The 22,712-nt window shown below is 39.8% G+C and overlaps 1 protein-coding gene and 3 long non-coding RNA genes across 5 annotated transcripts; 3 read left to right on the forward strand and 1 right to left on the reverse strand.

Annotated features, from left to right (window-relative positions):
• Window positions 1–8,177: 8,177 nt before the first annotated feature.
• On the reverse strand, window positions 8,178–8,882 carry LOC6637565 (RING-box protein 1A). The gene is given in 2 exon segments (XM_047013156.1): window positions 8,178–8,222; window positions 8,502–8,882. Coding segments are annotated over 2 exon segments (426 nt in total).
• A 7,665-nt stretch (window positions 8,883–16,547) lies between these two features.
• On the forward strand, window positions 16,548–16,721 carry LOC124461652. The gene is made up of 2 exons (XR_006955200.1): window positions 16,548–16,604; window positions 16,675–16,721. It is a non-coding gene; the product is annotated as an uncharacterized LOC124461652 (long non-coding RNA).
• Window positions 16,722–16,828: 107 nt separating this feature from the next.
• On the forward strand, window positions 16,829–17,671 carry LOC124461653. Its single transcript, XR_006955201.1, has 3 exons — window positions 16,829–16,858; window positions 16,949–17,239; window positions 17,312–17,671. It is a non-coding gene; the product is annotated as an uncharacterized LOC124461653 (long non-coding RNA).
• A 1,033-nt stretch (window positions 17,672–18,704) lies between these two features.
• Window positions 18,705–19,887, forward strand: LOC124461651. 2 transcript variants are annotated; one of them, XR_006955198.1, is made up of 5 exons: window positions 18,705–18,819; window positions 18,882–19,160; window positions 19,231–19,414; window positions 19,505–19,795; window positions 19,868–19,887. It is a non-coding gene; the product is annotated as an uncharacterized LOC124461651 (long non-coding RNA). The 2 variants fall into 2 exon arrangements; XR_006955199.1 differs by having other exon boundaries at window positions 18,890–19,160.
• Window positions 19,888–22,712: the final 2,825 nt, after the last annotated feature.

Below are 22,712 nucleotides of genomic sequence, written 5' to 3' on the forward strand. Positions count from 1 at the left end.
TGGTTTTCTGTTATATTTAGTTTCCTCACATTTTTTACAATTTGACATTATCAACTGAATATGGTCTCTTAGCTTTGGAAAATATATTTTGTTCTTTAACGAATTAAAAGCTTCATTTATTCCGCTATGTAATGAATCTTTGGTGTGGTAAATAGCTATTTGTTTGTGTAACTCTTCCTCGCTTGAAATTTCCTGAGCTCTCTTAGTACATTTAAAAAATTTTATATTATTACAGTGTGAAAAAATGTTTATTAAGATACATTGTATCTTATAATATTCTGAGTCTGGAACTTCTGAAAAAATTCCTACTGTTCCTTTATTTATATTATTTTGCATTTTGATTTCGATTTCAATTTCTGTTTCTGCTGGGCTTACTTCTATTATTTTTCTACCATGCTGAATATTAATATTGTCCGTTGTTGTATAAGTTACTATTATCTGAGTTTTATATTTGTTTACAATATCGTCTTTTATATAGAAATTTGTAAATACTCCTTCCTCTGCTGAATGCTGTGTATCTGATAGTTCAAAGTTTGACTCATTTGTTTTATCCTTGTTTATTAGTTCAGCTGTTTCCTGTCTACTTAAAAATCTGCCACTTTATTGTCTTTTCCTTTCAAATATATTATGTCATAATCGAATTCTTGTAATTTTAAAATCCATCTTTGGTGTCTTGCTGTCATTTCTTTCCCTTTGTATTTTGCGTTTAGATATTTTATCGGAGCATGATCTGTTATAATTTGGAATTTATTACCTATCAAATAGTGTCTAAAATAGTTTACTGCATGTATAATGGATAAAAATTCTTTATCAATTGTACTGTAGTTTTTTTCGTGTTTATTTAGAGTTCTTGAAATGAATGCAACTGGTTGCCCTTGTTGAGACAATACTGCACCTATTGCGAAGTCACTGGCATCTGTTGTAATGGTAAATGGTTTATCAAACTCTGGATATTTTAAGATTGGATGTGAGCTTATAAGTGTTTTAAGGTTTTCAAAGGCATCTATAACTGTGGGTCATTTGTATTAATTTGTGTGCCTTTTTATAAATATCTGATCATTGGGTAAGCTATTTTGGAATAGTCCTTAATAAATTTTCTGTAAAATCCTGTCATACCAAGAAATCCTTTCAATTGCTTTTCTGTTTTAGGTAGCTGCATTGCTTTTATTGCTTCTATTTTATGTGGATTGGGTTTAATCCCTTGCTTTGTGAGAATGTGTCCTAAATATTCAGTATATTGTTTCATGAAGGAACATTTGTCTGGTTGAATTTTTAAGTTATGATTTCTAAGTATTTTGAAAATGTTTTCTAGAGCAATCTTATGTTCCTCAAGTGTTGTTGAAAATATCAAAATATCGTCCATGTATACAACACAACTTTTGTTTATATAATCTCTCAGTATTTCATTCATTAAACGTTGAAATATGGCTGGGGCATTTTTTAACCCAAAAGGCATTCTAACATATTCATATAAACCCATTGGTGAAATGAATGCTGTTTTCTCTATATCTTCTTCTGCCATTAAAATTTGGTGATAGCCTTTTGCTAAATCTAATGTAGTAAAATATTGGGCTTTACCGAGTTTGTCTAATACAGCGTCCATGATAGGTATTGGGTACTTATCTGGAACGGTTACTTGGTTTAAACACCTATAGTCTACAGAAATACGATACTTTTGAATTCCAGAGCTATCTCTTTTTTTAGGTATGACACATATTGGAGAACTATATTTGCTTTTGCTTTTTCTTATAATTCCATTGTTTTCCATATAAATTATTTGTTTCTTTATTTCTTCTTGGTTGGTCTGTAGTAGTTATTATGCTATGAACTATTGTGTTAGTATTGGTTAAGTGATCCCCTTCTTTGAAACATAACTTTTCGTACTTTTTGAAAGATTTCTTATTATTTGTTCTTCCTCAGTATTGAGTTCTTTTAACTTAAGATCATCAATTTCACTTACTTCCATTACGCAAACATCTTCTGATTGTTTGGAAAGGAATGGAATTTCGACCCCATTGTTAAGTTTAATAATTTTGTTTTGAAAATCAATATTTCCAAATTCCTTTGAATGAAGTCCATGCCCAATAGAAAATTATATGATTTTTCCAGGGGCATAGCCACCCATTTTGTTCTTGCATAATTTATATATTTAAACTCCCTTGGCACTTTTGTTTTCACTAAGTAACTGTCACTTTCTATTTTTCCCTTTATTGTATGTATGGTTTTGAATATTTTTCAATTATTTTGTATTTGGAATTATGTACATTAGTTGTGTTTAAAATGCTTATGGTTGATCCTGTATCTACTAAAATAATATAAGTATCTTCCTCTATTGTTCCTTTTATAAAATTTTTTTTTCATCCAAGGCTAGTTGGTAAAAACTCTTGATTATCTGTGCTGTTTACTACTTCCTCATTTATATTATCTACACTCATTGCTTCTGCTGGTGGTTGCTGATAATTTTGTGGTTGCTGATAATTTTGATTTTGTCTTACGTTCTGACTCTGTTGTCTATTCGGATTTTGATACTGTCTCGTATTTTGACACTGTTGTCTATTGGGATTTTGAGACTGTTTTACATTTTGACTCTGTTCAGTATTTCGGTTTGTATTTTTATTAGTTGTCTGTTTGTTATATGTACTATGGTCATTGTCATTTTTGGTTAATAATAGTTTTTTATTTAAATTTCCATAATTCAGACCAATATAATTTGCAAGTTCAATTCTTATATCTGTTAATGTTGTTTTATTCATTAAGGCAATGGCCATTGGACCACAAGATAATTCTTTTACTCTTTGAATTAAGAGACCACTTAATATGTCAACTAATCTGCTATTGTTTTCAAAGACCGAAAAATCAGTAATTTCCTCAACAATTGCTCTTACTTTAAAATCAAGATCTCGAACGGTAGTTACCCTTAAGTTATTAATTTTTCTGGTTAGACCCATTTGATCCGTTCTTGGGCGATAATGATGTCGAAGACGAGTTTTGCAATCAGCCCAAGATGTAGGGGGGTTAATATTAAGCATAGTTCTAGCCTGACCTTGAATTTTGGTGTTGAATATAACAGTGAAGACCTGGTCGTTATCATCATACTCCTCCATGATTTGGTTGACTGCCGAAATGAAACCATGTAACGTTCCCTCCTGTCCAGTGAACACCGGCAAGTACCTTGTTTCCTTCTCGATGCTGTTTCTCTCCCTTGTTGTTGGATTAGAATGCATCTCTTGATTGGATATTATTATTGATGTTAGCATTTGAATGCATTGTTGTATTTCGTTAATTTGTGCCATTTTAATGGTGTATGTTTAATTGTTTCGTTAACTTTTTTTTTTAAGTTTCCACAACAATTCTGTTTGTTTGCACAAAGTGTTTTTACAATATTATATTGTTTCGTTATTTGTCACAAAATGTTTGTTTCGTTGGCTTAGATTTTCTCCAAAGTTTCCACAATATATATTTTATTTTGTCACTAAATGTTTTGTTTTCCACAGTATTATATTGTTTCGTTATCTTTGATTGCGTTCAAAGTTTCCACAATATTTTAGCTGTGAACTCGAGTACCGACTGCGCCAATTAAGATTGAGTCTGTTCTGGTTGAGTGTTAAATCAAGACCCCTTTATTGAATCAAATCATATTCTGGTTTGGCTTACATCTAAGTGTTTATAATGTTTTCTTCTGGTCACTTTTCTTGTGACACTCTATGTTTAGGGAAACTGTCACTTATCTTGTGACACTCTATGTTTAGGGAAACTGTCACTTATCTTGTGACACTCTATGTTTAATGGAATGGTATTGTTTATGTTTACATTAATGTGGAGTGTAGACCTCTTGGGTCGGCTGTTATGGGAAGTGTTGCTAATGGCATAACTCATGCGAACCAGTCTCGATCCGGAAATGGAGTTGCCCAATCCCCATCCTTCACGCCAGCATATTCAGAATTATGTGGTGCAATTCAATGCCTTGGAGTCGCGTCGAGGTCGCAAACCTTTGGATGTCAATAATGTGGTCTACTGGTTTAAGAATGCTCGAGCAGCCCAGAAACGGGCAATGTGACCACCACAATGAGTGCCCTGGGACACGCGGCCATGAATGGTTATCTGAGTCAGCATCATGTAGCCCAATTGTGGCAGAACTCCAGCTCGAGTGCTGGTAGCCAGCCCAGCATGAGCATGGGCAATCTATCGGGCATGTCGCATGATTATCTCAAGAGTCCCATGAGCTTGAAATCAGAAGATATTGATACCATGTCCCAGCATTCCGATGATATGAATGAGGAGGCGCCTGTGAGTCGGTCAAATACTCCACAATTGCCGCTCTCCCTGACCACCCACGAGAGGAATCGGAATTCCCCGCACATGGATGGCGATGACGATGAGGCCACAGCACCCACAAGAGCTAAGAGTGAAATTAGCGAAGTGATCAATGGCAATGTGCATGAGGACGAACGCCAACAGCAACAGCAACCAATGATGAGCACAAGGATGACATTTCCAAGGAGCATACGGAAGGTGGACATAACGAGCAGGATCATGAGCAATTACCCGATGATTCGGCTCTCAATCACAACAATAATGAGAATGAGTTGAGTTGGCGGCGGCTGCAGCAGCTGCGGCTGGTATGCAACCGAATGCTCTTACCGGGGCCGGGCTCAATCTCTCGAGCATCTCGAATGAGGAGCGACGCAAAAGGAATCGCACTTTCATCGATCCGGTCACCGAAGTGCCCAAATTGGAGCAATGGTTTGCCATGAACACGCATCCGTCGCACAATTTGATACTCAAATACTCCGAGGACTTGAACACCATGCCCTACAGGTGACCATCAACGAGAACCCAATCCAGTTAAGACCCTTTGCTAACATATTTCGTGTTCTTTCGTTTTTGTTTGGCATCTTTTTAGGCAAAAATTCCCACGCCTGGAGAGCAAGAATGTGCACTTCTGGTTCAAGAATCGCCGTGCTAAATGCAAACGTCTCAAGATGTCACTCTATGACAGCAGTCAGTGTGCCCAAATGGGCGGCTTGGGTTCCTTTGTGCCCAAATACGAGGAGAGGGACTAAAAACTGAGATTCAATTCGTCAATTCAACTGCCGCGGTGTACAGACGAGTTTTTAATGCACTCCGCAAAATTTGAGTGTAAAAAAAAAGACAGCGTTTGCAAAAATTTGTGTAGGGCTCTTAGTCGCCTCAGAGACGCCTTTTTACAATCATATTGCTATTAGATTGCTCTAATAGCAGTAAATACTAAGTTGCAACAAGAAAGTGGTAATTTTTACAAAAGCCATGTCCACCGGTTCGGGCCCAAGCTCTCTCGATCCCCACCAGCTACAGCTACAAGAACTAATTGTACAACAACAACGTGAGCGTCGACTCTCGGTACAACGCAACAACGCGTACTTTTCGGTGGTGTCGCCGACCCCACTGAATGCTAACGTAAGCAATAACACCGAAAGTGCCAGCCACTCAGCAATCAACAGCAACTTACCGTGGGGACAGCAGTGTGCTTCTCCACAATATCGATAACTGGGTCACCGATTACACCGACCAGCAACGTCAGCTCGTTGACAGCAACTACTGCAACGTCTGCCGAGGTATTGACCTGCCTCAAGCGGAAACTAAGCCCGCAAAAGAAAAAAAGTGGCAATACGCCGAAAATAGCCAAACCAAATGAACGAGTAGCACCCCTTAGTGGGAATCGTGTTAAAATTCTTGGTGATCAGCAAGACGATCAAGCCGGCGCTGTAGATAAAGTTAAATCAGCTAGACCACCCCCTTTATACATCCGTGGAGCCAACTGCAGCGCCCTGATTTCGAAGCTAGTAGAAACAGTAGGGGCAAATAACTTTGTTGTAACCCCACTCGATAGGGGTAACATTAAAGAAATTAAATGTCAAACCCAAACTGAGGACAATTTCCGCATCATCGAAAAGTACCTTCGTAATGCTAACATCAACTTCTATACCTACCAACTAAAAAGCAGTAAAGGGCTCCAGGTTGTGTTAAAGGGATTGAGCCATCAGTCCCTACTCAAGAAATAGCAGACGCGTTGGTCGAAAAAGGGTTTGCGGTCAAGTTGTCAACATCATCAACAGGAACAAAGTCGCACAGCCGCTCTTTAAAATCGAGCTCCAACCTGATGCAAAGCGGTCGAAGCCAAATGAAGTGCACCCGATCTACAACCTACAGCTTCTATTGCACAGAAGAATCACCGTAGAGGAGCCCCATAAGAGACGCCAACCACCGCAGTGCAAAAACTGCCAGGAATACCACCACACCTCTAACAATTGCAATCTTAGATCAGTGTGTGTTGGATGCGGCGAACATCATGAAGATGGCATTTGCACCAAGGACAGAAACAACGTCGCCTAAGGCTATGCAGCAACTCATGGAATCTTACCTTTACAATAGGAAATTCGATGTAAGATGTAATGGCTCCGTCTCGGCTGATTTTGAAATCAAAGCTGGTGTACCGCAAGGCAGTGTACTCGGCCCATTGCTCTACCTGCTGTACACTGCAGACTTACCAACGAGTTTTGGACTTACAACGTCCACTTTTGCCGATGACACGGCAATCCTCAGCAGATGCAAATGACCAATACAAGCCTCTGCAAAATTAGAGGAACACCTCAAGGTGGAAGAGGAATGGCTAGCAACCTTGGGGTATCCGGGTCAACGAGCAGAAATGCAAACATGTTACTTTTACGCTTAACAGAAGAAACTGTCCAGCTCTAATGCTAAACAACGTACCAGTTCCTCAAGCCGTGGATGTCACTTACCTTGGCATCCACCTAGACAAAAGACTAACTTGGCGCAAGCACATCGAAGCAAAAAAGTCACTGCTTAAACTGAAATCGAGTAGCCTACATTGGATCATCAATGTTTGGTCCCCTCTACGTCTGGAGTATAAAGTCCTCCTATACAACTCCGTATTGAAACCCATCTGGACTTACGGAGCCGTACTATGGGGAAATGCAAGTACCAGCAATGTCCATATTATACAAAGAGCGCAGTCGAAGATTTTAAGATCAATCACGGGGGCCCCGTGGTACATACGAAACGACAACATTCAAAGTGATCTAAATATACCTAGCGTAAAATCTGAAATAGGTACTCAACAACTAAAGTATTCTGCGAAACTGGATGCACACCCAAAAGTTCTTGCCAATTGCCTTACGCGAACTAATAATAGAACTCGTCTTAAAAGAAATGACAGACCAACCCAATAACAAGTGATTAGGGCCGCCTGCAATATCCCCAGGATTTATTTTAAGTACTAGACTAAGAAAAATATCTCAAACTTGTTGTTAGGCTCTAATTTAAGAGTAGATTCAACAAATATATATTAAACGTTAAAAAAAAAAAAAAATAAAAAAATCAGTTCGTCCCCCGGTTCTCCCAATACTAATCAAAACTAGAAGCATTTCTTATGTACATAGAAAGATATGAAGCAAACAAAATGAAAAAAAAACTCCTTTTTATTAAAACTTTATGTATTATTAGCAACCACAAATACACACACACACACAGTCCCAGTAAATGGAATAATTAGCAAAAAAAAACTAAAAAAAAGGAATAATTGGAGAAAACTAGATAAACTACTTATACTTCTAGCCACATACTAATTTAGTATGTGTTAGATTTAGCATATATATATATATATAGATACGATATGATTCAAATATAATTTATAATCGCAATGAAAATCAACTACAACCCTAATTCTTATTAAATATTTCTTAATTCTGTCTCTGCAAAATCAACCCTGCTCTATCTCTTTCTCTGTTCCCCACTATACGTCTCTCTCTCTCTCTCTCTCTTTCCACTTGAGCGTTAAAGTTATTAACGAACCAAAGAAAAGCCAGTTTATGTTTTTTTTGTGTAAATCTGTAAATAAATTTAATAAATGTTACATACTTAGGATCCGGCTAACTAATTTTTAAGTTCTTATTCGTTGCACACACACACACACACACACACATACATACATACATACAAACAACAAAAACAGACACAGAGATACACATATCCACCCAATCGAAACGGTATTTAATACCGAAACAAAAATATTTTCTGTTTCATTTATTTATTTCATTTCATTTAGGAATTTCATCTGCAATTAACTTAGCTATACATATATACAAAAATGTTAAAAAAAAAAAAAATTGTTCCATTAGTTATTTAAGCAGCACACCCCCGCTCTCCCTGCTTCCCTCCAGCATCTTAAAAAAAAATAAAAAGTAAATTAAATACAAATATAATATGTAATTTATTACCAAGCATGATACCAACACAAACAGACACACACACACACACCCAAAATTACACCTACATCTATAGGTTCACACATAGATACATAAATTGTTATATATTAAATATTTTTCTCAAATTATTAAATGATTCAATAAATACAATTTTAAATGTCAAATTTAAACAAAATAATTGAGATTTTTCTTCTTTACGGCTTTCTTTTTGCAGTTTGAACTAAAATAATTTCTAACTTTGCTATTGGAAAAAAGCAGTGAGTGTGTGTCGGTGTCGGTGTGTGTGTGTGCGAGTGTTGCCATTGTTCCTCTAGTGGCCAAATTTCTGAAACTCCCATTCACTATTATCCAACGTGAAATGCAATGGAAATGGAAGGCATGATTGCAAACGCCCCACGCCGCGGTGCACTCTTCGATGGTTATCGATCCCTGATTCGCCTGGCATTCAATACACAGATCCATGATATGATTGCGGCAAATGGCACAATTGTCGACAACGATGTCCCAAGCCCAAAGTGCTACAGCATTCCACTTCTTGACCTAGAAACGTTTCTTCTCGCCTGTATTGCTGCTGGAGGGTTCCTCTAGAGCCTCGACTTCTTCTTCATCAACTTCCATTGTGGATTAAATCGAATTAATTTAATTGCGGATTAAACTCCTTTCTCGACAAAAGGTGGCGAAGCAATAAAATATAATATCAATTTATCGATTAATTAAAAAATATGATAAAAACACGAATGCTCGATATATTGCCATCCTATCGGCCCTCAGATTGCTGCTCGATATATTGCCATCACTAGACCTATCGGCCCTCAGATTGCTGCTCGATATATTGCCATCCCTAGACCCATCGGACCTCAGAATGCTGCTCGATATATTGCCATCACTAGGCATATGGGACCTCAGATTGAGGGAAAATCGGAGCAATTTACGTACCTTTGCTTGTGTGCACTCACTTTTGCTTATCACTGTGGGTTTTATCAATTTAGTTTTACTCTTTTCGAATGTTCTTTATGTAATTTAGGAGTATAAGTTTAAAAGTTCTCTTAACTGTTAGTTAAATATGAAATTTTTGTTCCTGGTTTTAGAAATGATATATTTTCGTTTTTGTAAGCCTACAAATTTCGATATAAATATCGATATATCAACAAAAGATGGAAATATCGGGTAGACAAATCTTTATTTTTCCATCACTAGTAAGTTGGGTTGGGTTCAGCCGGTGGACAAACTAACGATTGAAAATATCGATAAAAATTAGAAACAAGACAGCACTACTTTATCTTATGGTATCGTTAAATGCACATCACTCTTATTTTTTTGGAAATCATCGTAGGCCATGCAAATATTTTGTCAGCTGATTTTTCCATGTGCCTAAGAAATTATTTAAGCTTTTCATTCTGTATTCAGCTTTGGTTGTGCCTAGACCCAAAGTAAATCAGTAAATCATTAAATTTTTCTTATTATTCCTAAAAAGTGTCAAAACAAAAACTAAATTATTTATTTTTTTTAACGGGTAAGTCTATTAGCTTTTTCTTGCTAAAGCTTTAATATTTGTTATTTATGTAAGTATATGGGAATTGTGTATAAATTTCTTACAACAACTAGTATAATAATTCCTAACTTGCACCCAAAAGGAGAAGAGAATTTCTGCTCCGATTTTTCCTTTCCGTTCTAGTAATAAGGGTGTGCCTAGCAAATCGAATTTCTAGAACATCTTGATTTTTCCTTTTTCTTCTTTTTCTTTCAAAAACGAAAAAATTTTTCCTAATGGGGTAAGTCTATTAGGTAACCCATTACCTACATATGCACATATTTAAGTATGTGTAAAATATAAATGTATTGTAAACACCTATTTATTAAGTAAAAATGATAAAGATTAGTTTGTATTGGTCGGATTCAATCTTTTGGTTTTACGCAGATGCAACTTGCTCGTTGCATCGCCGGAAGAGAAGAGAGACGCCGTCTCTCAACCTATCGAGGACTTATCGCTAACAATCGATACTTATTACTAACAATCGATACTTATTTCTAACAATCGATACTTATTACTAACAATCGATACTTATTACTAACAATCGATATATGCATGAGTATTTAACAGACTTTAAATAATTGGAATCTTACAACTCGGCCGTCCTGACGAGGAATCGACCTCGATTCCAATTGGTAACAACGGAGGGGGTAAATAAGAATCTTAAGTGGCTGGTGTCGCCTTTGTTTGGCTATCAGAAGTGCAATCTTGATCAGGGGCAACCCATAGCTCCAAATGGAGGCTTCTAGGACACCATCATATGGTAGTTGGGTGATTTGAGAGCCCTCTACATCCCGGATAACATATCGGTCGTTCGGAAGTTTTTTATGAACCACATACGGACCACGATACCGCCTGATAAGCTTTTTGTTCGTGCCTGCCGAAGTATCCACATTCTTAATAACTACGAAATCCCCCTCCTCAAAACTAACGGCAGGGAGGTGATGCTTCGAATAATATTCCGAATTATATTCTTGGGACTTAACAATGTTACGGAAGGCTAATCTCCGGACGTCTACCTCTGAGGCATCGACCTCCTCAGTTCTCTCACCCAACCGTTCGGTTAGTTCATCCACTACCACACCTCGTTGTTCAACACCGAATAGAAGTACGGAAGCGGCAAATTTGGTTGTGGAGTGGACGGAGTTATTCAATGCAAACTCTATGTTCGGCAGTTGTTGGACCCAATCTGCGTGGTCCACAGGTTCCGTCAGTTTACCCAACATGGGGCCCAACACACGGTTAACCCGCTCGACTTGGCCGTTGGCCCGGGGTGAGGCAGTGGCATTCAGCACATGAATTATATTATTGGCCTTCAGAAATTCTTCAAACTCGGAGGAAGTAAAGCAGGTACCTCGATCACTGATGATTCGGCGGGGTCTACTGTAATTTGCGAAATACTGAGATTCTAATGTCTGGCATACTTCACGTGAATTAGTCGTGGCGGCAGGGTACAGCTTCACAAATTTGGTGTCTCTAGCTCATAACTGTGTAGTTTCGATTCAGCGGCGGAGGCCATCTTAGAGAAGTAGGACACTGGGTGTAATTTACCGTCTGTTTGTTTCTGGAGGAGCACTGCTCCGAAACCAATTGAACTAGCATCGCAGTGTAACTCTGTTTCAGACTTCGGGTTGTAAATAGATAACACTGGGGATTCGATCAGTTTCAACTTCAGTGTTCGGAAAGCTTCCAGACATTCATCGGAGAAGACATAAGGGGTATCTTTTCTTAACAATCGGGACAGCGGACACGCAATCTTAGCGAAACCTGATACAAATCGGCGGAAGTATGAGAATAGGCCTAGGCAACGCTCTAATTCCTTGCTGTCCCTTGGAATGGGCAAATCCCGTATCGCCTGAATATGAGCTGGTTTAGGCGTGATACCGGCGGAATTGGCTAAGTAGCCCAAGTACTCTAGTTCCCTATACGCAAAACGGCATTTCGTCAGCTTCAGGCATAGCCCGTTCACTCTTAACACATACAATATTTCCTTCAGAATCTCAAGGTGGGTTTCAAAGTCATGCGACGCGAACAAAATAAACGAATCTAGCGAACACGGAGGGGCCATTACAAAGTCCGAAGGGCATGCGTACATATTCAAACTGGCCATCAGGGGTTACAAAGGCAGTATATTTGATTGAGTCTGGGTGCATTTTCACATGGTGGAAACCGTTCTTCAAGTCCAAGATGGTGAAGAATGATTTGCCACCCAGATGTTCAATGCAATCATCTAACAGAGGAATCGGAAAATGATCTCGAACTGTAATTTTGTTCAACGGGCGGTAATCTACACACTTTCTTAGCGTGCTGTCTTTTTTGCGTACAGGGACAATCGCGGCAGCGTAAGGGGAACTACTGTGGCGAATAATGCCAGCTTTCAAGAGATCGTCACAAATCTCACGCACCTCGATGCGTTCGTGGTGCGACAGACGGCGGGGGCGGCAGAAAATCGGAGTTTGGCTAGTCAATTCTATTTTCATCTCAGAGTTCATGGGCTTGATTAAATCTGGATCAACTTGTACATACGAAGCGGAAATAATAGACTTAAGGGCTGCGGTTTGCTCTTCCCGTAACGCGGGCTCTATATCAAAGTCTAATTCACTGACAGCAGGGAGCTCAATGGAATTTATCGCCATAAGTGCATCGTTTAATGTTTCCGAAGGTATAGCAGAAGTTTTCGGAAGGGGAGAATCAGACAACAATTCGGCAGGCACAATCTCATTCCTATCACACTCTATATCAAAGTCTAATTCACTGACAGCAGCAAGCTCAATGGAATTTATCGCCATAAGTGCATCGTTCAATGTTTCCGAAGGTACAGCAGAAGTTTTCGGAAGGGGAGAATCAGACAACAATTCGGCAGGCACAATCTCATTCCTATCACACGGCAGTATCACTCTCTTTTCCATAAATATGTCAAAGGACTTCAGAACAGCAGTAAGTTTTGGATTTATACATTCAGTCGGTTTATTCATGAGTATCAACGATTCTTTTTCATATTCTCGTTCCTTCAGTTTACAGAGTCTAATATTAATTTTATACAGAAGATCTCTACCTATAATCATCGGCAGTTCGGTTGCTTGGTTCGTCAGGACTTCAAACGTATGTATTGTCTGTGTGTTGCGGAGGCGAACACTACACTGGACTTGGCCTAAGGACAGAAGTTGGCTATTTCCTAAACCACGGCAGTTCAATGTACGGGGGCTAAGACGGCAATTGGAGGGGACTTCAGATTGACGGATAAAACTCTTTGGACTGCCCGAATCCAGGAGGGAAAACATATCTATAAATTCCCTATCCTGCACTTCATCACAAACAAAAGCAACACTCACCAGTTGTAAATGGTCTAGTCGATCTCCCGCTTCATCAGCGGCGGCGGCAGTGATATTGGTGGCATTCCCAATTCGAGACGGGCAGTTTTTGTAGCTGTGGCCCACTATGCCACACTTAAAACATGAATTCGGAGGTCTCATTGGTTTCGGGCATTGACTCTTGTAATGCCCCCATCCTGAGCAGTTGAAGCATCTGGTCTCACTCGTGACGGTGCCTGACGATTTGTTTCCAGGCGCCACGGCAGTTGTTGTTGGCTGCGCCTTCACACTATTGCTTTGTCTGGAGGCAGCGGCCAGCATACGGAGGCGCTCGTAGCGTTCCAGTAGGGGCTTCAGTTCAGCCATTGTCCGAGCTGAGTACAGCATGCCGACTCGAGTAGAGTTGTCCCGCAGTCCATCAATGATCAGGTCGACCAGCTCGTTCTCCGGAATCGGAGCATTCATGGCAATCTCCTGCATCTCGATTGCGAATCTTAAACATCCCTCGCCTGCCTTGATGCGCCGGCCACGCAGAGCGTGGTACACTTCCTCGATGCTACACGAGCGTCCAAATACTCGCAAGAGGATTGCCTTCAATTCTTCGTAGCTGTGCACCGATACCGTGCGCAGCAGCACCGCCGCCGTACCTTCCAGCATACGACGGCATGCGACCAACCGTAGGCGGTCGTTCAACTGCAGAATTTCAAATGCGTCTTCCAGATCGTTCAGCCATTTCTTCACATCGTATGCGGTATCCGCTGAAAATCGAGCCACCATGCTCTCAATAACACTCACGTCGCAGACTTGCTGCCTCGGTGCTTGGGATTCGTCAATCCCCTGCTGCAGTTTGCGGATTTGATGCTGTAGCTGTAGCAACTCATGTTGTTTTCGCAGCGTCACCAGTTGCTCATCCAGGCTGGGGGAGGCGGAAGTGGCCGGTGTGATGGCGGCCGCGGCAGTCGATACGGAGGGCACTAAAGCGGGCATCTCTTCCCATGGGTCCTCGTCGGGACCAGTGGCGGGGGCGGCGAGCGAGGCCGCAGCCCGCATGGCAGACATATAGTCGGCGGGTACAGCAGTGGCAGCGGGTGCAACGGCGGCAGCGGTGGTGGCAGCGGGTACAGAAGTGGCAGCGGGTACAGCAGTGGCAGCGGGTGCAGCGGCGGTGGGTACAGCAGTGGCAGCGGGTGCAGCAGTGGCAGCGGCGGCAGGTACCGTAATGGATGCGACAGCAGCGGCGGCGGGTACAGCGGTGGCAGCGGCGGTGGGTACAGCAGTGGCAGCGGCGGCAGGTACAGCGGTGGCAGCGGCGGCGGGTACAGCAGTGGCAGCGGTGGTGGGTACAGCAGTGGCAGCGGGTACAGCAGTGGCAGCGGCGGCAGGTACCGTAATGGATGCGAAGGCAGCGGCGGCGGGTACAGCAGTGGCAGATGCAGCAGCGGCGGGCCCAGCAGGGGCGGATGCAGCAGTGGTTGGCCCAGCAGGGGCGTATGCAGCAGCGGAGGGCCCAGCAGGGGCGGATGCAGCAGCGGTTGGCCCAGCAGGGGCGGATGCAGCAGCGGAGGGCCCGGCAGGGGCGGATACAGCAGCGGCGGGCCCAGCAGGGGCGGATGCAGCAGCGGTTGGCCCAGCAGGGGCGGATGCAGCAGCGGTTGGCCCAGCAGGGGCGGATGCAGCAGCGGCGGGCCCGGCAGGGGCGAGTGTGGCAGCGGTTGGCCCAGCAGGGGCGTATGCAGCAGCGGAGGGCCCGGCAGGGGCGGATGCAGCAGCGGCGGGCCCAGCAGGGGCGGATGCAGCAGTGGTTGGCCCAGCAGGGGCGTATGCAGCAGCGGAGGGCCCGGCAGGGGCGTATGCAGCAGCGGAGGGCCCAGCAGGGGCGGATGCAGCAGCGGTTGGCCCAGCAGGGGCGGATGCAGCAGCGGAGGGCCCGGCAGGGGCGGATACAGCAGCGGCGGGCCCAGCAGGGGCGGATGCAGCAGCGGTTGGCCCAGCAGGGGCGGATGCAGCAGCGGTTGGCCCAGCAGGGGCGGATGCAGCAGCGGCGGGCCCGGCAGGGGCGAGTGTGGCAGCGGTTGGCCCAGCAGGGGCGTATGCAGCAGCGGAGGGCCCGGCAGGGGCGGATGCAGCAGCGGTTGGCCCAGCAGGGGCGGATGCAGCAGCAGGGGCTCGTATAGCAGCAGTTGGCCCGGCGGGGGCGAGCATGTCAGCGGTTGGCCCGGCAGGGGCGAATATGTCAGCCGTTGGCCCGGCAGGGGCGAATATGTCAGCCGTTGGCCCGGCAGGGGCTCGTATAGCAGCAGTTGGCCCGGCAGGGGCGAATATGTCAGCCGTTGGCCCGGCAGGGGCGAATATGTCAGCCGTTGGCCCGGCAGGGGCTCGTATGGCGGCAGTTGGCCCAGCAGCAGCGGGCCCGGCAGAGGCGAGTATCTCAGCAGTTGGCCCGGCAGGGGCGAGTGTGGCGGCAGTTGGCCCGGCAGGGGCGAATGTGGCATCAGTTGGCCCGGCAGGGGCTCGTATGGCGGCAGTTGGCCCAGCAGCGGCGGGCCCGGCAGGGGCGAGTATATCAGCAGTTGGCCCAGCAGCGGCGGGCCCGGCAGGGGCGCGTGTGTCAGCAGTCGGCACAGCGGTTCTCGGTACTGCAGCGGTAGTCACAGCAGTGGGTGCACTAACAGCGGTGGGCGTGGAGGCGGCCGTCCTAGATGTGGAACGTGTGGCGTGCCGTGTCCCGAAATATGTATTCTTTCGGGTGGTCATCCCACTTCTGAGTTGTAAACACCTATTTATTAAGTAAAAATGATAAAGATTAGTTTGTATTGGTCGGATTCAATCTTTTGGTTTTACGCAGATGCAACTTGCTCGTTGCATCGCCGGAAGAGAAGAGAGACGCCGTCTCTCAACCTATCGAGGACTTATCGCTAACAATCGATACTTATTACTAACAATCGATACTTATTTCTAACAATCGATACTTATTACTAACAATCGATACTTATTACTAACAATCGATATATGCATGAGTATTTAACAGACTTTAAATAATTGGAATCTTACAGTATCCATAAAACTGTTTCAGCAAATATTAAATCTGTTAATTGGTATCACCAGAGCTTGTCCTTAAATTTGCCTTCGATTTTGCGTCAATGCGAGGTAGCTATGGGGTAAGTTAAAGTTATCCCGAATTTTGGCTTTGATTCTTCCTTAATATATGAATTCCATCAAGAAAATTAGTTAGTCCAATGCCCAAAATCTGTCAAATGGTGAAGTCTATTATTGACAGGATAACTGGATCCAACTGATACGACTCCCAATTTTTACCACGATGACCAGGATTAATCGACAATGCTTCGTTTCTACCCGAGCTTTAATATTTTTCCTTAGTATCCTTACAATCTATTGAGAAAAACTTTTTTTTTTCAACTCGTAACGACTGTGCTGCAATCCAAACATTGGGCACTACATAGAATGGGAACTCGGCCGATTCATCTACATCTGCAAAAGGTTCTTCCAGATTTTTAGTTTTTATTAATTACACGTTAATAAATCTAAATTTTGTTTAAATTTCTTACAGCAAAACATATTCAACAGAAGTCAATTAGTCTGAAGTGTCGCGGTTTTTTCGATAAAAATATTCCAAGATCTATATATAACGTCGTTATAATAGCTTCAATCTTCGTTATTGTTGTCATTGGCAGCTTTCGAGATGATTGTTTCCAGAAGTTATATCGTTGCAAAACGCATCTTCTTTACAACTGGTAAGTCCATAACTCTACGAGATCTTAGTTGCCTAAGATCTTTAGCTTTTACCCATAAGTAAATCTAAATTTTATACAAATTTCATATAGCAAAAGTGATTGAATCTGCTTAGTGGTATTACCAGTTCTTATCCCTTCACAAAGGTTTGATATGGCCTGATAGATGGGCATAATATCAATAAGGTTTTTCCTTAATATTCATAAATTCTATCAAAAAACACTATTTAATGACTTGAATCAAATGTCTGGATCCAACGGAATCGTTTCCGCCTCTTTTAAATTGTTCCAGAACGCGTAGGCTTCATCGATAAGAATTCGTTGCAGTACGAGCTTAAATATGGCTAATTTTTCCGTAATATCCTTAGATATTCTTTTTAACTGGTAAGTCTATTGGTCTTATAACTTTAGTTTTTACCCATAAGTAATTTTGAATTTTATACAAATTTCATACAGCAAAAGTGATTGAATCTGCCCAACTCGTACAATCAGATGTGATTAACAATACAGACAACTTTTTATGGACAGCAATTTGCAAGATTCCTGGCTTTTATTTTCCTTAATCATAACCAAAACAATTATCCTTGTTCTAACCATTGTCATCATCTTAGTCACCATCAGTGATTTTGGTTAAATGACATAGTGCTTTATTGGGAGTGCCCAAATCTTAATTTCCTTATCTTAAACTGAAAGACGTGACCAAAAATCAAAGGTTTTCTGATGTGATGTCGTTGAAGCTGTGCGAGGAATCCGGAATCGGCACATAGATGATATTATAACAAGAAGTTTCCAAATTAAGCAAGATTTCAATGATATATAAAAGTAGTTAAATTCAAATGTGCTGCATTTATAATTTTATTTAAAATTCAATATTTTGTTTGTCTTTAATAAATACAAATTATTGCAGTAACTTACTAAATTCTTTAACTTAAAAGCATTTAGCTAATCATTAGAATTGTTTGCTATTGTGTATTATAATGGATAAGTAATAAAACATTTGCTTTATTATTAAGGATAAATAAGTAACAAAGAGGAAAAATAACAATATATAACACTTTGGAATAAATGTTAAACATTTCTTATTTAATTTCACATTTCAATTATTTCTTGGAGAGAAATAAATCCTAAGTTTTTAATTTTTTCTGTTTCTATAAATATCGATATATCAACAAAAGATGGAAATATCGGGTAGACAAATCTTTATTTTTCCATCACTAGTAAGTTGGGTTGGGTTCAGCCGGTGGACAAACTAACGATTGAAAATATCGATAAAAATTAGAAACAAGACAGCACTACTTTATCTTATGGTATCGTTAAATGCACATCACTCTTATTTTTTTGGAAATCATCGTAGGCCATGCAAATATTTTGTCAGCTGATTTTTCCATGTGCCTAAGAAATTATTTAAGCTTTTCATTCTGTATTCAGCTTTGGTTGTGCCTAGACCCAAAGTAAATCAGTAAATCATTAAATTTTTCTTATTATTCCTAAAAAGTGTCAAAACAAAAACTAAATTATTTATTTTTTTTAACGGGTAAGTCTATTAGCTTTTTCTTGCTAAAGCTTTAATATTTTGTTATTTATGTAAGTATATGGGAATTGTGTATAAATTTCTTACAACAACTAGTATAATAATTCCTAACTTGCACCCAAAAGGAGAAGAGAATTTCTGCTCCGATTTTTCCTTTCCGTTCTAGTAATAAGGGTGTGCCTAGCAAATCGAATTTCTAGAACATCTTGATTTTTCCTTTTTCTTCTTTTTCTTTCAAAAACGAAAAAATTTTTCCTAATGGGGTAAGTCTATTAGGTAACCCATTACCTACATATGCACATATTTTAGTATGTGTAAAATATAAATGTATCCATAAAACTGTTTCAGCAAATATTAAATCTGTTAATTGGTATCACCAGAGCTTGTCCTTAAATTTGCCTTCGATTTTGCGTCAATGCGAGGTAGCTATGGGGTAAGTTAAAGTTATCCCGAATTTTGGCTTTGATTCTTCCTTAATATATGAATTCCATCAAGAAAATTAGTTAGTCCAATGCCCAAAATCTGTCAAATGGTGGAGTCTATTATTGACAGGATAACTGGATCCAACTGATACGACTCCCAATTTTTACCACGATGACCAGGATTAATCGACAATGCTTCGTTTCTACCCGAGCTTTAATATTTTTCCTTAGTATCCTTACAATCTATTGAGAAAAACTTTTTTTTTTCAACTCGTAACGACTGTGCTGCAATCCAAAACATTGGGCACTACATAGAATGGGAACTCGGCCGATTCATCTACATCTGCAAAAGGTTCTTCCAGATTTTTAGTTTTTATTAATTACACGTTAATAAATCTAAATTTTGCTTAAATTTCTTACAGCAAAACATATTCAACAGAAGTCAATTGCTCTGAAGTGTCGCGGTTTTTTCGATAAAAATATTCCAAGATCTATATATAACGTTGTTATAATAGCTTCAATCTTCGTTATTGTTGTCATTGGCAGCTTTCGAGATGATTGTTTCCAGAAGTTATTTCGTTGCAAAACGCATCTTCTTTACAACTGGTAAGTCCATAACTCTACGAGATCTTAGTTGCCTAAGATCTTTAGCTTTTACCCATAAGTAAATCTGAATTTTATACAAATTTCATATAGCAAAAGTGATTGAATCTGCTTAGTGGTATTACCAGTTCTTATCCCTTCACAAAGGTTTGATATGGCCTGATAGATGGGCATAATATCAATAAGGTTTTTCCTTAATATTCATAAATTCTATCAAAAAACACTATTTAATGACTTGAATCAAATGTCTGGATCCAACGGAATCGTTTCCGCCTCTTTTAAATTGTTCCAGAACGCGTAGGCTTCATCGATAAGAATTCGTTGCAGTACGAGCTTAAATATGGCTAATTTTTCCGTAATATCCTTAGATATTCTTTTTAACTGGTAAGTCTATTGGTCTTATAACTTTAGTTTTTACCCATAAGTAATTTTGAATTTTATACAAATTTCATACAGCAAAAGTGATTGAATCTGCCTAACTCGTACAATCTGATGTGATTAACAATAGAGACAACTTTTTATGGACAGCAATTTGCAAGATTCCTGGCTTTTATTTTCCTTAATCATAACCAAAACAATTATCCTTGTTCTCATCATTGTCATCATCTTAGTCACCATCAGTGATTTTGGTTAAATGACATAGTGCTTTATTGGGAGTGCCCAAATCTTAATTTCCTTATCTTAAACTGAAAGACGTGACCAAAAATCAAAGGTTTTCTGATGTGATGTCGTTGAAGCTGTGCGAGGAATCCGGAATCGGCACATAGATGATATTATAACAAGAAGTTTTCAAATTAAGCAAGATTTCAATGATATATAAAAGTAGTTAAATTCAAATGTGCTGCATTTATAATTTTATTTAAAATTCAATATTTTGTTTGTCTTTAATAAATACAAATTATTGCAGTAACTTACTAAATTCTTTAACTTAAAAGCATTTAGCTAATCATTAGAATTGTTTGCTATTGTGTATTATAATGGATAAGTAATAAAACATTTGCTTTATTATTAAGGATAAATAAGTAACAAAGAGGAAAAATAACAATATATAACACTTTGCAATAAATGTTAAACATTTCTTATTTAATTTCACATTTCAATTATTTCTTGGAGAGAAATAAATCCTAAGTTTTTAATTTTTTCTGTTTGCCTGTTAAATTTGTAATTTACAAAGGAATTTAATCGTTAATACATTTTACATATTATATTTATAAAGGCTTAATCTAGCTCATTCAAGTAACGTTAATACCGATTTTGATCTAACAAGAAGCTTTCATGCTGATTTTGGGAATCCACCAAAAGGAAAAATTCTCTTCCATTTCTCTTACTGTAATTGACATTATGTAAATTTAAATTTCTGGTTCTGGACTCATAAATTCTACACAAATGCATTCCATATTACATATGCGGTTACTGATGACTTATGTTGTAGGTAGCTAGGTGAAAGAAGAAAGGAAGGGTCTCCCTTTTTTTTTTCCTCGGGCTAATGTGTTGCAATCGTAATGTCTTTGGCAATTTCTCCAATTCTTTTTTTTGTCGGGTTTTCTCCTATTTTTTAGTCAAGTTCTGATAAGCAAAGGGGGAAATATATATGCATATGTAAAAATGGGAAATCAGAAAGAGAAGCAGAAGCAACAGAAACAGCACTTTTGAAACCAAGCGACGCACATAGGTAGATTTTGCAAAATTAGGCGGCCAAAAGTCAAAAAAAAAAAAATCATTTTAAGAACAAACTATTGATGCACATTGTTAGGAGATACTTCCGAGAAACTAACCTCATCATTCCCTCCTCTCAAAATAGCGCCCGCGCCGAATTACAGGTAGTCAAACTTCGATTATCATTCACAGTGTTCATATTTAATTCTCGCCGTTTTCAGTGATACATTTTTCCAAAGACAATATTTATTTTTGCAAAGTTACTATCAAAGTAATTGTGATGGATGTCAATAGTCCAGATATGTATCTTTATGTGTTATGTAGTACTCACCAATTTTAAGAATGTTTTGCATACATTAGCATTGTTATAAAAGACCACATTTTTTGAGACAGATTTTTCTAAAAATAAAAATTTCAAAGGGGCTTATAACTACTTTCCCTGTCCGTCCCTGTAATATTTCTTCATTTAATAATTTATACACAGTTTTAATAATTATATGAAGTTATTCACGAAATATACTTATTCAAAGTTTTTGCGTGCCGATAAAAAAAAAACCAGAGGGCTGGGGCTAACTTCGACCGCGTCAAAGCTTGTATAGCCTTGCAACATTTTTGGTAACTCTTTCCTTAAATTTAGCCATCAAAGCGAAAAAACGTTTAAGCTAAAAAGGCAAATGTTTCGGAACGGCCTACAATCTTAGCATAGGAAAATAGTAAGATATTGATCAAAGTCACTGTTTTCCACAGATCGTTCCTATGGGAGCTATATGATATAGTAACTCGATCCTTATCAAATTTGGCACAGTCATATATATAACAGATATATTAAACCAATAATTGTTGAATTTAAAAGCAATCGCGTCAAAAGTAACGAAGTTATTAAGAAAAGTCACTGTTCGTGACTTTGTCATTTGTATGGGAGCTATATGATACAGAGATCCGATCCGGCTGAATCCGAGATATACAACGCATGCAGTATATACAAGCCTACATGCAAAATTTCAGCTCTGTAGCTCTTACGGTCTAGGAGGAGTTTGCGTTGATCCAGACGGACGGACGGACAGACGGACATGGCGATTTGAACTCGTCTCGTCGTACTGATCAAGAATATATATACTTTATATGGTCGGAGATGCTTCCTTCTATGCGTTGCACACTTTTGACCAAAATTAATATACCCTTTTTGCAAGGGTATAAAAATTCGAGACCTGGTGCACAGTGGTTGTGGCCATAGCCTAAAAATCAAAATATCAATCACACAATATTTTGCCAAAATGTACGGATTTTTCTGGAAATCTAAAGGGACTTGCGAAAAATTCCATTGAAAACATGAACACGTGTTCATGTTTGAAGCCGGACTACGCTTTGCTTGCTTTTCGCCGCAACAAAAACGCTTTTCAAAGGGATAGAACGTGTGACAGAGTACTCCAGAAAAATATTATTTGTAATGAATTTTGAAGTTGAAGGTATTTACTTTAATTTATTCTTTTTTGAAGATTAAATTGACCAATTAAATATTTTTTGTGTATTTTTGAATAACCTAACCTTTTTTGTGTATTTTGTGAACGTATTTTTCATGTTTACTTAATGTTTTAGTTGTGTTACCCCAATGTTTATCAATGCTTTAAGGTAATAAAAATGAAAA

This window comes from Drosophila willistoni, unplaced genomic scaffold (assembly GCF_018902025.1).
Source record: "Drosophila willistoni isolate 14030-0811.24 unplaced genomic scaffold, UCI_dwil_1.1 Seg582, whole genome shotgun sequence".
NCBI classification, from domain to species: domain Eukaryota; kingdom Metazoa; phylum Arthropoda; class Insecta; order Diptera; family Drosophilidae; genus Drosophila; species Drosophila willistoni.